Genomic DNA, 16,721 nt, shown 5'->3' on the forward strand with positions numbered 1-16,721 from the left:
CATGAAAAGTTTATGGGAACAATGCCCCAAAGAAATCCATAGCTTACAAATGAATAACTTGTTTTGAGAAGGTATGAGATGATGTTGAAGAGGAAGCCCTCAGTGAGAGACCCTACACACGAATCTTTGAGGAAAAAATTCATCTTGTTTATGCCCTAATCAAAGAGGACTGATGATTAACAGCAGTTAACAATAGCAGAAACAATAGACAGTGTCATAGACGTCTCAATTGGTGCAGGTTACACAATTCTGACTGAAAGCAAACTTTCCACTTGATGGGCGCCAAAACTGTTGTGCCCAGATCAGTTGCAAACAACACAGCTTTCAGTGGAAACTTAAACAGTGGGATCAAGATCCTGAAGCATTTGTTCAAAAAGTTGCAACAGGATATGAAACATGGATTTCGTAGTACTATCCTGAAGACAAAGCACGATCAAAGCAATGGCTACCAAGAAGTGGAAGTGGGTCAGTCAAAGCAAAAGCAGACCAGTCAAGAGCACAAGTCATAGCAACAGTATTTTGGGGCTCAAGGCACTTTGCTTGTTGACTTTCAGGAGGACCAAAGAATGGTAACATCTGCTTATTATGAGAGGGTTTTGAGAAAGCCAAAGCTTTAGCAGAAAATTCTTGGGAAAACTTCAGCAGAGTCCTCCTCCACCATGACAATGCTTCTGGTTATTCCTGTCATCAAGGGCAATTTTGGGAGAATTTTGATGGGAAATCATTACAGTCCTGATTTGGCTCCTCCTAACTTCTTTTTGTTTTGTAATCTTAATCTGTAAAGGGTACCCTTTTATCTTCAGTTAATGTGTAAAAGACTGCATTAATATGGTTAAATTCTCAAGACCTTCAATTCCGTAGGGATGGGCTAAATGGCTGTAGCATGACTTATAGAAGTGTCTTGAACTTGGTGGAGCTTATGTTGAGACATAAAGTTTATATTTTCAATTCATTTTTTCCACGTTTTGAAGTCCAAGGGTACATGTGGAATGGCTAGACTGAGTTCATTAATATATGCATTACTTTGCATACTTATTTTTTGTGGTGAGATTTCTTAAAATCTACTCTCCACAATTTTTAAAATGCTATAAATTGTTATTAACTATAGTTACTATGCTGTACAATAGATCTCTTGAACTTACTCTTCTTAACTGAAATTTTGTACCCTTTGACCAACATCTCCCAACCCCCCAATTCCGCCTGCTGCCCAGCCCCTGGTAGCCACTATTCTGCTCTCTACCTATATGACCTCAGCTTTTTTAGATCTACGTATAAATGAGATCATGTGGCATTTGTCTTTCTGTGCTTGGCTTATGTCACTTAACATAGTATCTTCCAGGTTCATATTGTTGCAAATGTCAGGATTTCCTTTTTTTTTTTCTTTTTTGAGACAGGGTCTGGCTCTGTCACCGAGGCTGGAGTGCAGTGGCACAATCTCAGCTCACTGAAACCTGGACCTCCCAGGCTCAAATGATCCTCCTACCTCAGCCTCCCAAGTAGCTAGGACTACAGGTGCACACCACTGGGTGTGGCTAATTTTTTTTTTTTTTTTTTGAGACAGAGTTTCACTCTTTTTGGCCAGCCTGGAGTGCAATGGCATGATCTTGGCTCACCCGCAAACTCTGCCTCCTGGGTTCAAGTGATTATCCTGCCTCAGTCTCCTGAGTAGTTGGGATTACAGGCATTTTTAGTAGAGACCGGGTTTCTCCATGTTGGTCAGGCTGGTCTCAAATTCCCGACCTCAGGTGATCCACCCGCCTCAGCCTCCCAAAGTGCTGGGATTACAGGCGTGAGCCACTGCGCTCAGCTGTTTTTTTTTTTTTTGTAGAGTTGAGGTTTTGCCATGTTGCCCAGCTGGTCTTGAACTCCTGGGCCCAAGTGGTCCACCCACCATGGCCTCCCAAAGTGTTGGGTTTACAAGCATGAGCCATTGTGCCTGGCCATTTCCTTCTTTTTAAGGCTGAATAGTATTCTGTTGTGTATGTATACAATGCGTATACATACACACATTTTCTTTGTCCATTCATCCATTGGTGGATGCATAGGTTAATTCCATATCTTGACTATCATTTGTGTGTTATAGATTTAATTTTTGCTCACCAGATCTGTTGAAATCTTAACCCCTGGTACCTCTCATTGTGGCCCTATTTGGAAATGGAGTCTTTGTAGATTTAATTAAGATGTAAATTACAATGAAGTCATACTGGAGTAGGCTGGGCCCTTAACCCATTATGACTGATATCTTTATAAGAAGAGGAAAAGAGACACAGATACAAAGGAAAGATGGTCAAGTGACAACAGAGGCAAAGATTGGAGTGATACAGCCACAAGCCAAGGAATGCTAAGGGTTGCCAGCAACCAGCAGAAACTGGAAGAGGCTGGCGAGGATCCCCCGTTGGAGCCTTCAGAGGGAACTTGGCTCTTCTGACATCTAGATTTTGGACTTCTGGCCTCCCAAACTGTGAGAGAATAAATTTTCATTGTTTTGAAGCCACCCAGTTAGTGGCACTTTGTTACACCCATCCACTTGGCTGTGCGTGGTGGCTCATGCCTGTAATCCCAGCACTTTGGGAGGCCGAGGTGGGTGGATCACGAGGTCAGGAGTTCGAGACCAGCCTGGCCAGCATGGTGAAACCCCATCTCTATTAACAATATAAAAAATTAGCCAGGCATGGTGGTGTGTGTCTGTAATCCCAGCTACTCGGGAGACTGAGTCAGGAGAATCACTGGAACCCAGGAGGCAGAGGTTGCAGTGAGCCAAGATCACGCCACTGCACTCCAGCCTGGGTGATAGAGTAAGACTCTGTCTCAAAAAAAAAAAAAGAAAAAAAAAGAAATGAATACACTAACTCTTTTGTTCTTAAAAATACTGGGATCACATAGCTACCACCAAAGGTGACTGGGGGTAAAATGTGCTAATTGCCCCTTGGGACCTTCTATTATCTCCGGCAGTTGAGTGTGCCAGTGGGCCTCTGGCCTTGTGAAATCCCGTCATCTTCACTGGAGGAAGGGAGCTCATGTGATCATTAAAAAGGAAACAACAGGTGCTGGAGAGGATGTGGAGAAATAGGAACGCTTTTACACTGTTGGTGGGAGTGTAAACTAGTTCAACCATTGTGGAAGACCGTGTGGCGATTCCTCAAGGATCTAGAACTAGAAAGACCATTTGACCCAGCGATCCCATTACTGAGTATATACCCAAAGGACTATAAATCCTTCTACTATAAAGACACATACACATGTATGATTATGGCGGCACTATTCACAATAGCAAAGACTTGGAACCAACCCAAATGTCCATCAATGATAGACTGCATTAAGAAAATATGGCACATATACACCATGGAATACTATGCAGCCATAAAAAGGATGAGTTCATGTCCTTTGCAGGGACATGGATGAAACTGGAAACCATCATTCTGAGCAAACTATCGCAAGGATAGAAAACCAAACACCGCATGTTCTCACTCATAGGTGGGAATTGAACAGTGAGAACACATGGACACAGGGTGGGGAACATCACACACTGGGGCCTCTCATGGGGTGAGGGGAGGGGGGAGGGATAGCATTAAGAGAAATACCTGGCCGGGCGCGGTGGCTCACGCTTGTAATCCCAGCACTTTGGGAGGCCGAGGCGGGTGGATCACGAGGTCAGGAGATCGAGACCACGGTGAAACCCCGTCTCTACTAAAAATACAAAAAATTAGCCAGGCGTGGTGGCGGGCGCCTGTAGTCCCAGCTACTCGGAGAGGCTGAGGCAGGAGAATGGCGTGAACTCGGGAGGTGGAACTTGCAGTGAGCCGAGATTGCGCCACTGCACTCCAGCCTGGGCGACAGAGCGAGACTCGGTCTCAAAAAAAATAAAAAATAAAAAAATAAAAAAAAAGAGAAATACCTAATGTAGATGACGAGTTAATGGGTGCAGCACACCAACATGGCACATGTATACATATGTAACAAACCTGCACGTTGTGCACATGTACCCTAGAACTTAAAGTATTAAAAAAAAAAAAAAGAAAAAAAGGAAGGCGGCCCGTGTCCGAGGGCAGCATGCCTCCCTGTCCATCTGCGTGGTACTGAATCATCACTGGGAGGCAGCTGCCTGGTCAGGACGTTTCCAGCCTTTACACTGATTGAGCCATGCTACACAGTTCTCAGGACACAGTGTGGGCAGGGGTAAGATGCGCCAAATGTGGTGAAAACAGCAGGCCTGGGCGCCACCAGAGCATCATCTCTGACCCCTAGTATCTGCCCATCACGGAGCAGGGGTCAGTTGTAAGAAATTGGGGGCCCCGTGTGGCACAGACTTTTGAAAAAAATCTCACCAGTGGAAGGCAGAACACAGTGTGGGTAAATCTCTCAGTTTTATTTTATTTATTTATTTATTAAGATGGAGTCTCACTCTGTCATCCAGGCTGGAGTCCGGTGGCACAATCTTGGCTCACTGCAACCTCTGCCTCCTGGGTTCAAGAGATTCTCCTGCCTCAGCCTCCCAAGTAGCTGGGATTACAGGTGCGCACCACCGCGCTGGCTAATTGTTGTATTTTTAGTAGAGACGGGGTTTCACCATGTTGGCCAGGCTAGTCTCGAACTCCTGACCTCAAGTGATCTGCCTCGACCTCCCAAAGTGCTGGGATTACAGGCTCTCAGTGAGTTTTAACATTGTCTTGAGATTACAATAAAGGGGGCTGACTTTAGCCTCCAGAAACTTTCATTTCATTGCTTCTTAAAAAAAATGCAGGCCAGGTGTGGTGGCTCATGCCTGTAATCCCAGCACTTTGGGAGGCCAAGGGGTGGATCACGAGGTCAGGAGTTGAGACCAGCCTAGCCAGCATGGTGAAACCCCATCTCTACCAAAAATACAGAAATTAGCCGGGCATGGTGGCAGGCGCCTATAAGCCCAGCTACTCGGGAGGCTGAGGCAGGAGAATTGCTTGAACTCAGGAGGCAAAGGTTGCAGTGAGCTGAGATGATTGTGCCACTGCACTCTAGCCTGGGTAACAGAGTGAGACTCCATCTCAAAAAAAAAAAAGTGCAAGTAGCCCAGAGACAGGCATTCCACTTGATTTTCAGATGGTGACTGAGTGTTATTTATCTTTGTACTCAACGGGTTAAGGTACTGCTAGCTGCTGTAACATTTCAGACTTTGGTGGCTTAGCACAATGGAAGTTTATTTCTCACTCATGTAAGGTCCAGCTTTGGGAGGAAAAGCTGCCTCACCAGTCACTGGGGAGACATGCAGACAGGCTCTTCCATCTTCAGCTCAGGCTCCCAGGTTGCTCTGGCTGTTGGTAGGAAGAGGAGGGGAGAAGGTGGAGGGTCCCTAGTAGGTTTGCTGGATCCTCTCTCTGGACTGCCTTTCCAGAACCCCTGCTCCCTTCCGCCTGGCCATCCACTCCTAAGCCTAAAGAATGTGCAGGAGGCTGAATGTGGTAGCTCGAGCCTGTAATCCCAGTGCTTTGGGAGGCTGAGGTAGGAGGATGGCTTTAGCCCAGGAGTTTGAGATCAACCTGAGCAACATAGCGAGACCCCTGTCTCTACAAAAAAACAATCTAAAAAAAATGAGCCAGGTATGGTAGCACACACCTGCAGTCCTAGCTATTCGGGAGGCTGAGGTGGGAGGAGCACTTGAGCCCCAGATTTCGAGGCTGTAGTGAGCTATAATCACACCACTTCATTCCAGCCTGGGAGACATAGGGAGACCCTGTCCTTATTAAAAGATAAAAATAAAATAAAGAAAGAAAGAAGACTGTGCAGGTGTTGCCTCCTCCCTGGACCTCTCAGCCTTCCTGCAGACCTGGGCTCCTCCCAGGCCCCTGGTTGTAGCCCTGCTCAATGGTGCTGTGCTGCTTACTCTGTCTCCACTCCCAAGCTCTTAGAAGTTGAGGGCTAAGTCTTACAGGTCATGCTCCCCAGCTTCCCAGTCAGGGCTCATTAGCTGTTTGTTTATTGCTGTTTCTCTACCTGAACATCAGCTCCACCTGAACAGAGCCTTTCATAGCTGAAACCCCAGCGCCTAGAACAGAGACCAGCAAATGATTCATAGGTCAACACATACATACGTGTTGATCAAATGAATGAATGCATGAATTGGAAGAATGATGGCGGCAAGGCAAGGTCCCCCAGGTTGACTTCCTGCCGGCCCAGGACTCCCCACCCTTCCTTTACTAGTCAGGACCTGCTATTGCAATTTGCTGCACTTAGCGCAAAACAAAAACGTGGGCCCTCTTGTTCAAAAATTAAGAATTTCAAGACGGCAAGAGCCTTAAACCAAGAGGGAGAGAGTGTCTTCCGGGGCCCAGCCCTGGCTGCTGCATGGTGGGATGGGGGCTCGCCCCAGGCTCACTCCCAACTCCCCTCTCCAACCTGCGGCTGGGGGGCTGGGGTCCAGCGCCTCCTGTCAGCCACGCCCGACCCGTAGAACGCTCTTCTGCAGAAACTTCCCAGACCTCCACTTAAGGGCACCCGAGCGGGACGCCCTGGCAGACGCAGTCCCCTTCCGGGAGCAGACGGGTGCCAGGCGGGCACCGGGGCTTTGGAAGGGGCTGGTGGAGACGCTTGGGCGCCGGTAGCCCCAGGGCAGACCCCGGGGCCTCCCTCATTCCAGCTCCTCTGGGTCCAGAACGGCTGCCTCTCCTTTGGGGGAGGGTGCAGGATGGTCTCTTTTCTTAGAAAGTGTCTCAGGTCTTATTCTGCGCCTGGGTATCTCGCAGCCGACACACAGGCACACCAGACGGACAAACAGAAAAACCCACAGAAGGCGGCCCCTCCCTCAATTCAGAGAGCCAGTGACGGGCGCTCCTCCACCCCTAACCAGACACACCCGAAAACAGACGGCCAGACACAGAGTGACCGGCACAGAGAAGACAATACAGAAATACGCAGGGACAAGGACAGACCGTGGGACGCTCGGACACGGACCCAGGCAGGATCACTTGGACCTCTGGGTTCCCCAACGGAGACCCTCGGGGAAGGCCCGGAGCATCGCACGCCCCTGTGGAGCCCCGTGCGCCCCACTTGGCAGCAGCCACGCCCCCCGCGCACACCCCACCTCGGGCTGGCTCCGGGAGACCCCCTCTCCCCAGTCCCGCAACCCCGGGACCCCGGGAGGCATCTCTCGTCACCCGGCGTTTCCGGGGCGCCCGGACAGGGGCTGGGTGGGCGGGCGTCGGCGCAGGGGTGAGGGCTGCAGACGGCGGGCGGGGGCCGGGCGCGCGGGCGGAGGTGTGGGAGGACGCGCTAGGGTCGCAGCAAGGCTGGCCAGTGTCCCAGGGATCAGGAGCGGGGAGCTGTCCGCGTGGGTCCCGGAGGGGGCAGATGGCTGCCCCGGGCGTTGCCCAGTGAGGGGCAGTGGGCAAGGGAGCTCGTAGAATCCCGGGTCAGCGGGGTGGGGCGCTGGGTAAGTGGACAGGGTGGTACCTTGACGGAGGACGAAGGGGCAGAAGAGGGGAGGGCGGGCGTCGGGAGGTGACAGGAGAGGGGGCAGGTTGTCAGGGGCGTGGGGTAGGAATCGGAGGGGAGTTGAAAAGGGGGGTGCTGGTTGGCAGAGGCGTCGGGTCAAGGACAGGAGCCAGGAGCGCAGGCGGGGCCCGACGGCAGCCACCCCCGGGGCCAGACTTGGCGCGGGTGTCTCGAAGATGCTCGAGGGCCTGGGGTTGCCCGGCTCGCCCCGGGCAGCTGCGAGCGCCTCAGTCGCGGGGTCGTCGGGGCTCGCGGCCTGCCCGCCTCCCTCGCCCTCGGCCCCGAGGTCCCCGGAGTCCCCGGCACCCCGGCGGGGCGGTGTGCGCCCCAGCGTTCCACAGAAGCTGGCCGAGATGCTGAGCAGCCAGTATGGGCTGATCGTGTTCGTGGCGGGGCTGCTGCTGCTGCTGGCCTGGGCCGTGCATGCCGCGGGCGTGAGCAAGAGCGACCTGCTGTGCTTCCTGACGGCGCTCATGCTGCTGCAGCTGCTGTGGATGCTGTGGTACGTGGGCCGCAGCTCCGCGCACCGCCGCCTCTTCCGCCTCAAGGACACGCACGCCGGCGCCGGCTGGCTGCGCGGTGAGTCCAGGCGCCGGGCGAGCGGGTCTCCGCCTCTTCGCCCGCTGGCTGCATCCTGAGGCTACTCTGCGCCCTTCCTACCGCTGCCGTCTTCCCTTCAGCCTTTTCTGCCTTGGTCTCTCTGTGCATCTTTCCTAGCTTTCCTGTCTGCCCTCCCTTCTTTCCTCTCTCTCTCTCTGAAGCCTGGGTCGCCGCAGGAGCCTCCTCTCCGCCTCCAGACGCTTCCATCATTACAGCCACAGTTACAGAAACCTCTCCTGTCCTTCCCTGGCTTAAAGCCATGCAGTGGCCCTACGGACCCCATGATGGAGGCCACAGCTCCCTCTCCTGACACTCAGAGCTTTCTAGCACCCGCCCCCCGAGGGCCCGTTTCCTTTGATCCCCGCCTTTGTTCTCATCCTGTGCTGGGGTCATTCTCGCGGACTTTCTCTGCTGTCGCAGGATCTCTTCGGCACCTTTGGTTCCCTCCTCCAGGAATGTCTTTTCCACTCTCCCACCTGCCCCTCTGCTTTCCGAGACAGGGCTCAGGCCTCACCCCATTCTCCCCGCGAAGCTTCTCCAACCCCCTTCTCCTCCCCGCTTTGCAGGTCTGACCGCACGCCCCCAGCCCGCACTGGGCTCCAGTGTTCTTGTCGACATGTCTGTACCCTCCACTCCACTGGGGAGCTCTGTGATCCCTGTCTCTCGGTCCTAGAGCCACCTCAGGGCCTGGCACGAAGTGGGTGTTGAGAAAATGAGGGGGGATGAATGAAGTAATGAATGCGTGGATGCAGGGCGGGGCAGAGAAGGATAGAGGCTCCTGCTGGTACTCACAGGCATCGGCTGAAATTGTCAAGATAGGAGCTTTTCCTTCCTCAAGGGGCTGCCACATTTTTTTTTTTTTTTTTTTTTTTTGAGACAGTGTTGCTCTATCTCTCAGGCTGGAGTGCAGTGGCACAGTCACAGCTCACCACAGCCTCTTCCACCTGGGCTCAAGCAATCCTCCCACTTCAGCCTCCTGAAAAGCTGGAACTATAGGCACACATGGCCTTGCCCGGCTAAGTTTTGTTATATTTTGTACAGATAGAGCCTCATTGTGTTGTCTCCTGTTCTCAAACTCCTGGCCTCAAGGGATCCTCCTGCCTTGGCCTCCCAAAATGCTGGGATTTTGGTGCCTTGCTGGGGCTGCCAGTCTTGAATGGGAGACAGACATGATGCAGGTGAAAGACAGGAGGCCGTGGGAACATGCTTGTGAAGAAAGCTTCTGTCTGAGTAACCTTCCCAGGAGAGGCCAAGTACATTTCACACCACGTGGTCCAGACACATCACACATTGCCACTTGATTCCCATATTAGACCTGAATTTAAATCTCCGTTAGAGTGAGGCTTCCGTGTTCCTTGCATGCATGACCTCGGGCAAGTTACTTGATTGCCTTCCTTACACTGAACCCTAGTTTCAGCATCTGTAGAATGGAGATCCCACACTGGATAGGATCCAGTGACTGATGAGGTGGCTGCCCAGCACACACTAGGCCTCCTTTCCACATTTCTTTCAAAGGTCCTCGCCAGATGCCACCTTCTTTACAAATGCCTGGCAGGAATTACTCCTCACTTCCATGGGCCACCATGGCCCTCCTTCTGTAAAGCTCTTTTGGTCCTTGTTCGTTTCTGCCTTGTATTATGACTGTTGGATATTAGCCTTATCATCCAGAAGAGATTTTAGACTTCTTAGGCTCAGGGACTGGAACTAGATCATCTTGCTTTTGGGGAAATTTGACACCATTGCAGAGTGGCCCAAATTCCTGTTCTGAAAATGGTTGTTTTAGGGAAGTTAATGGTTTTGTGACTCTGTGAATGACAGTGAATCTGGTGCTATTTGAAACAAGGCATAAAGTGTTATTTTAGGATATTGACTTACGCAGGCTAAAAAGTATTATACACATGAGCCTTTATCTGTGTTTTCCTACAGTCAAAGCCCCGTTTTTTGTTCCTCACTTCTTCACTCCTTTTTCTCCTCCTTCCTTTTTTCTCCCTTCTTCCTTCCTTCCTTCTCCTTTCCTTTCTTCCTCCTCCCTCCCTCCCTATTCCCTCCCCTTCCCTCCTCTCTCCCTTTCCTTCCTTTTTTTTTTTTTTTTTTTTTTGAGATGGAGTCTTGCCCTGTCGCCCAGGCTGGAGTGCAATGGTGCGATCTCAGCTCACTGCAACCTCCGCCTCCCGGGTTCAAACGATTCTCCTGCCTCAGCCTCCCAAGTAGCTGGGATGATAGGTGCCTGCAATCATGCCCAGCTATTTTTTGTATTTTTAATAGAGACGGGGTTTCATCGTGTTGGCCAGGCTGGTCTCGAACTCCTGACGTCGTGATCTGCCTGCCTCAGCCTCCCAAAGTTATGGGATTACAGGTGTGAGCCATCATGCCCGGCTTCCCTCTCCTTATTTTTTTCCTCATTTTCTTTCTCTCTTCTCCTCCTTCATCCTTCATTCCTCTCTTCCTTCCTCTAGCCTTCTCTCCACTATCCCTCTTCCCTCTCTCCTCTCTTTCTCTTCCTTCCTCTCTTCTTCTCTCCCCTGCTGTTTTTGTTTTTGTTTTTTTTTGAGATGGAATCTCACTCTGTTGTCAAGGCTGGAGTGCAGTGGCTAGATCATGGGTCACTGCAACCTCCACTTCCTGGGTTCAAGTGATTCTCCTGCCTCAGCCTCCTGAGTAGCTGGGACTACAGGTGCACATGCCACCACACCCGGCTAATTTTTGTATTTTTTAGTAGAGACAGTGTTTCACCATGTTGGCCCAGTTGGTCTCAAACTCCTGAGCTCAGGTTATCTGCCTGCCTTTGCCTCCCAAAGTGCTGGGATTACAGGCGTGAGCCACCATGCCCGGCCTGGTGCATTTAGAATGTTCCTCCTTCTCCGTCTCCTCCTCCTCTCCTTCTCCCCTCCTCCTCCTCCTCCTCCTCCTCCTTCTTCCTCTTCTTCTTCTTCTTCTTCCTTGTCTTCTTCTTTTTTCTACTCAGTCTGTGCTTATCCAAGGAATGCTCTTCTTTATATTGAAGTGCAGTTAACTTTCCAGAACCATCATCCTCTTCCCTGGAGCTTCTATCATCATTCACTTATTCATCCACCATCCATCCATCCATCCACCCATCCACACTTATTCATCATCCATCCATCCATCCATCCATCCATCCATCCGTGTTTTTTGTTCTTCCTCTCTCTCTGCCTCCTTTCAGGTTGACTCCGAGCATTGGCGCCTGAGTCTATGGGTGAATGATTACACCATTTCCCAAGGTTGGGAAGCCAAAGGGAAGAGCAGGGTGGGACACAAAACCAATGACATGTTACATTTCTCTTATGGACATGCTACGTTTGAGGTGTCTTTGGGACACTAAGTAGAGAGGGAATAAATGGGCAAGGTAGAGAGAGCACGTGATAGGTGTTCAGTAGGTGGTAGCTGTTTAGACATTCAGTGAGTTACCCCATAATAATGTAATTCAAGTGAGGCGTGTGTATCATAGAAATGGTGTTGGCTCTGGAAGGCTTGGCTTGAGGTCTCGGCTCTATCACCTTCACCTTTCTGAGTTCTGCTTTCCTCATCAGTAAGATAAGAACCCAGTCGCCTCTCTGGGAGAAGCTGGGGGATGTTGAGAGAAGCAGTTTCCAAAGCCCTGGCCATTCCTGTGGGTTCCTCAAAGAAGCAAGAAACTAATTATTAGTGTCGGGAGGCCCTGATGCCAAAAGGAAGCACCTTCAGCCCCAATAGGGAGTGGGGTTTCCTCTGGAATTCTAGCTGAAAAGACAGGTTTGACCCAGGAACTCAGCTCTGCCCTGGTGTTGGTGACAATCTTAGATCAAAAGGCAGAGGGCAAGTCTCTCAGGAAAAAGAGCAGTGATCCTCAAGACCCACTCTGGGGCCACTATGAGGCTCTTGCTTAACTGCATGCATTTTCTCACGTATTTGTTTTCTTAGATGATATTTCTGGTCCAATGGAAAATACAGAGATAGTGTCACGATTTCAAAACAAACAAGCGAATGTGGCTGCCAAAAAATCAGATGCAGGCTTGGCTTTCACTGGAAAGGAAATCAGACTGTGTGTGGAGGGTCTCATCCTCCTTGAGCATTTCACAGGCCCCTGGAAGGAGTGGTGGCAGGAGGAGCAAAAGGAGGGTCAGTCCAGAAGAGAGAAGGATGCAGAGGTCACAGGGTAGAAAGTGCTGCTGCCTTGCACCTGTCAGCTCCAGGCCATCCTCTGTCTTTCAGCAAGTAAGAGTCATTTCCTCTGGGAAGCCTCTCCTGAGAGTTTCAGACCAGGGGCAGCCCGCAGGTTGTATGGTGTCATAGCACTCTTCATTTGCTTTCTAGCACTAATCAAGCAGGAGATTGTATTATTCAGTGACTGTTGGGGTAGCCAGACTGAGCCCCTAAAGGCAGAGACCCTGTCTGAATGTGCTTACCATTGTATCCCGAGCTCCTGGCACAGTGCCTAACATGTAGTAAATGCCAATTCGTATCTACTGAATAACTGAATGATTGAATGATTGGACAGATGGATGGATGACTAGATGGGTGGATAAATAAGTGAATGATGATAAGAGCTCCAGGGAAGAGGATGATGGTTCTGGGAAGTCAACTGCACTTCAATATAAAGAAAAGCATTCTAAAGTAAGCACCACGCCATGCGTGGTGGCTCACACCTCTAATCCCAGCACTTTGGGAGGCTGAGGTGGGCAGATCACCTGAGGTCAGGAGTTTGAGACCAGCCTGGCTAAAATGGTGAAACCCTGCCTCTACTAAAAATACAAAAAGCTAGGCGTGGTGGGACACAGCAAGTTATGAATCATTTGCTGGTCTCTGTTCTAGGTGCTGGGGTTTCAGCTATGAAAGGCTCTGTTCAGGTGGAGCTGATGTTCAGGTAGAAAACAGCAATAAACAAACAGCTAATGAGCCTTGACTGGGAAGCTGGGGAGCATGACCTGTGAGACTTAGCCCTGAACTTCTAGGAGCTTGGGGGTGGGGACAGAGTAAGAAGCACAGCACCCTTGAGCAGGGCTACAACCAGGGGCCTGGGAGGAGCCCAGGTCTGCAGGAAGGCTGAGAGGTCCAGGGAGGAGGCAACACCTGCACAGTCTTCTTTCTTTCTTTATTTTATTTTTATATTTTAATAAGTACAGGATCTCCCTATGTCTCCCAGGCTGGAATGAAGTGGTGTGATTATAGCTCACTACAGCCTCGAACTCTGGGGCTCAAGTGCTCCTCCCACCTAGCCTCCCGAATAGCTGAGACTGCAGGTGTGTGCTACCATGCCTGGCTCCTTTTTTTAAAATTGATTTTTGTAGAGACAGGGGTCTCGCTATGTGGGGTGCCTGTAATCCCAGCTACTCGGGAGGCTGCGGCGGGAGAATTGCTTGAACCCAGGAGGCAGAGTTTGCAGTGAGCCAAGATCATGCCACCGCACTCCAGCCTGGACAACAGAGTGAGACTCCATCTCAATAAAATAAAATAAAATAAAATAAAACAAATAAAATAAAATAAAATAAAAAAATACCAGCTGGTGATGGAAGGGTGCGCTTTGAGAGTTGTTGAGCCTCCCAGCCCTGGGCTTGTCCAAGTAGAGATCAGATGGCTGCTGGTCATGATGCATTGGAAAGCATTCTTGCATGGGATAGAATGTAGACTAACTCTGTGGGACTTTCCGCCTGTAAGATGGGGTTTCAAGATTCTAGACTCCTAGGAGGGACTTGGGTGCCTAACAAAGAGAAGGGGGTTCCCTCTGCCATCACTAAATGTGTATCCTAGGTAGTCTTTGGATTATTCTCAAGTATTGTAGCTGGTAAACTTTCTAATTGGTTCTAATGCATCAACATTTTCTTGGCGATTGAGTGATGATAATAACATCCCACTTATAGAACTTTCTAGGTAAGGAACACTGTTCTAGGTGACTTCCATGTAATGACTCACTTAATCTCCTCAGCACCCCTATGAGATAGGTGTTATTACTGTCATTACATCTTAGAGATGGGGAAACTGAGGCAAAGGTAAGTTAAGTAATTGCCCAAGGTCATCAACTAATAAGTGGTAGGAAATGGGCAGCTGGCCTCTGCCACTCTATGTTCTAAAGTCTTTTAGAGCATAATTTTTGTCAATATTCCATGGACATCCAACATTGTATACTCTGTTTTGAGGTATGCAAGATTTTATATACATAAAAAAGCAAGTTCATTGATTATATGATTCAATTCTTCTATGTCTTATATTTTGTCTACTTGATCTATCTAGTTCTGAAATTTTCCATTCTGTTTTTTTATTACCAACAGTTAAATATATAAAGCAGGGAGGCTGAGGCAGGAGAATCCCTTGAATCTGGAAGGCGGAGGTCGCAGTGAGCAGAGCTTGTGCCATTGCACTACAGTCTGGCTGGCAAGAGCAAAACTCCATTAAAAAAAAAATATATATATATTTATACATATATATGTATATATATTTATACATATGTGTATATATATTTATACATATATGTGTATATATATTTATACATGTGTATATATACACATATATGTATATATTTATACATATATATTTATATATGTGTATATATACATATATGTATATATATTTATACATATATATTTATATATGTGTATATACAAATAGATATGTATAAATATATACACACACATATATTTATATATATGTATAAACATATATATTTATATATATGTATAAACATATGTATTTATATATGTATAAATATATATACATATATACACGTATATACAGATATATACACGTATATACGTATATACACGTATATACAGATATATACACGTATATACGTATATACACGTATATACGTATATACACGTATATACAGATATATACACGTATATACAGATATATACACGTATATACGTATATACACGTATATACAGATATATACACGTATATACAGATATATACACGTATATACAGATATATACACGTATATACGTATATACACGTATATACGTATATACACGTATATACAGATATACGTGTATATATATACTTATATGTACATATATACGTGTATATATATACTTATATGCACATATATACGTGTATATATATACTTATATACGTGTGTATATATACTTATACATCTGTATGTGTATATATATATGCATGTATATATATTTATATATATATATGTGTATATATAAAGGAAAACCTGTTTTATTTGGGCACACGTGTGGCTGTTATAGCTTCCTCATACAGTCTGTCTTTTTTTTTTTTTTTTTTTTGAGACAGAGTCTCGCTCTGTCGCCCAGGCTGGAGTCCAGTGGTGCGATCTTGGCTCACTGCAAGCTCTGCCTCCTGGATTCACGCCATTCTCCTGCTTCAGCCTCCCGAGTAGCTGGGACTACAGGCACCCACCACCACGCCTGGCTAATTTTTTGTATTTTTAGTAGAGACAGGGTTTCACCGTGTTAGCCAGGATGGTCTCGATCTCCTGACCTCATGATCTGCCCACCTCGGCCTCCCAAAGTGCTGGGATTACAGGCGTGAGCCACCATGCCAGGCAGTCTGTCTTTTATCATATGTAGTGATAAAAGAGGAAGGATTCTTTATCCTACTTATTACATTAACTTTGAATCCTGTATGGTCTCATATTAATGTTGCCGTTCCAACTTTCTTTTTGTTTGCATTGCCTGATTCCTCTTTGTCCACTACTTTATTTTAAACCTTTATTACTTTGTTAAAGGTGCAATTTGTGTAAAGATCATGTAACTAGGTTTTGTTTTTAATTCAATCTTCCTATTCTTGCTTACTACTTAGTGGGAGGATTTAGATCATTCTAATTTATAGTAATAATTTATATAGTTGACTTTTTTGTTTCCATTTTTCTTTTCGATGTTTATGATGATATATTTTACATTCCTATTTCTTCCTTTTCCTCTTCCACGTTTGTCTTTTTTGAGCATTTGAAAAATTTATTGTGATTTTTTATTCCATTCATGGCCATTTTTTTCTTCCCTCACTCCCATAATCTGATGCATACTACTTCATTCTTTTTTTTTGAGCTGGAGTCTCATTTTGTCACCCAGGATGGAGTGCAGTGGCACGATCTCGGCTCATTGCAACCTCCGCCTCCCAGGTTCAAGAGATTCTCCTGCCTCAGCCTCCTAAGCAGCTGGGACTACAGGTGCCCATCACCACACTGGGCTAATTTTTTGTGTTTTTGGTAGAGACGGAGTTTCACCATTTTGGCCCGGCTGGTCTCGAACTCCTGACCTCAAATGTTCTGCCCATCTTGGCCTCCCAAAGTGCTGGGATTATAGGTGTGAGACACCGCGCCCGGCTGCCTATTACTTCATTCTTATTTGAAAACAAAATATTGAACATTTCCCTCAGCAAGCCACACTGTGTCCCACTCCAAGATGTTGGCTGCTCCCACTTCCTCTCTACCTAATGGGATGAGACCTTTAGGATACGTTTGCCTCCCTATTCCTTTCCCTTCTTCCCTCTCCTTTTCCATTTATTTACCATGAGGGCCTTCAAAGGTTTTTCTTTGTTCCCTATCCAGTCCTCTTCCAACTTAGGTTTTGTTGTTGTTGTTGTGGTTGTTTTTTTTTGAGATGGAGTCTCGCTCTGTCGCCCATGCTGGAGTGCAATGGCTCAATCTCGGTTGACTGCAACCTCTCTGCCTCCTGGGTTCACACCATTCTCCTGCC

The 16,721-nt window shown here is 47.9% G+C and overlaps 1 protein-coding gene across 1 annotated transcript in view; it reads left to right on the forward strand.

Annotated features, from left to right (window-relative positions):
• The first annotated feature begins 7,551 nt into the window (after nt 1-7,551).
• The window catches only part of OTOP1 (otopetrin 1), a 40,266-nt gene continuing 31,096 nt past the window's right edge, over nt 7,552-16,721 (forward strand). The window contains exon 1 of the mRNA XM_055246321.2: nt 7,552-8,040. Coding sequence (XP_055102296.1) covers nt 7,638-8,040 — 403 coding nt within the window. The 5' untranslated portion in view covers nt 7,552-7,637. The remainder of the gene's footprint in view (nt 8,041-16,721) is intronic.

This window comes from Symphalangus syndactylus, chromosome 16, assembly GCF_028878055.3.
Source record: "Symphalangus syndactylus isolate Jambi chromosome 16, NHGRI_mSymSyn1-v2.1_pri, whole genome shotgun sequence".
Lineage (NCBI taxonomy): Eukaryota > Metazoa > Chordata > Mammalia > Primates > Hylobatidae > Symphalangus > Symphalangus syndactylus.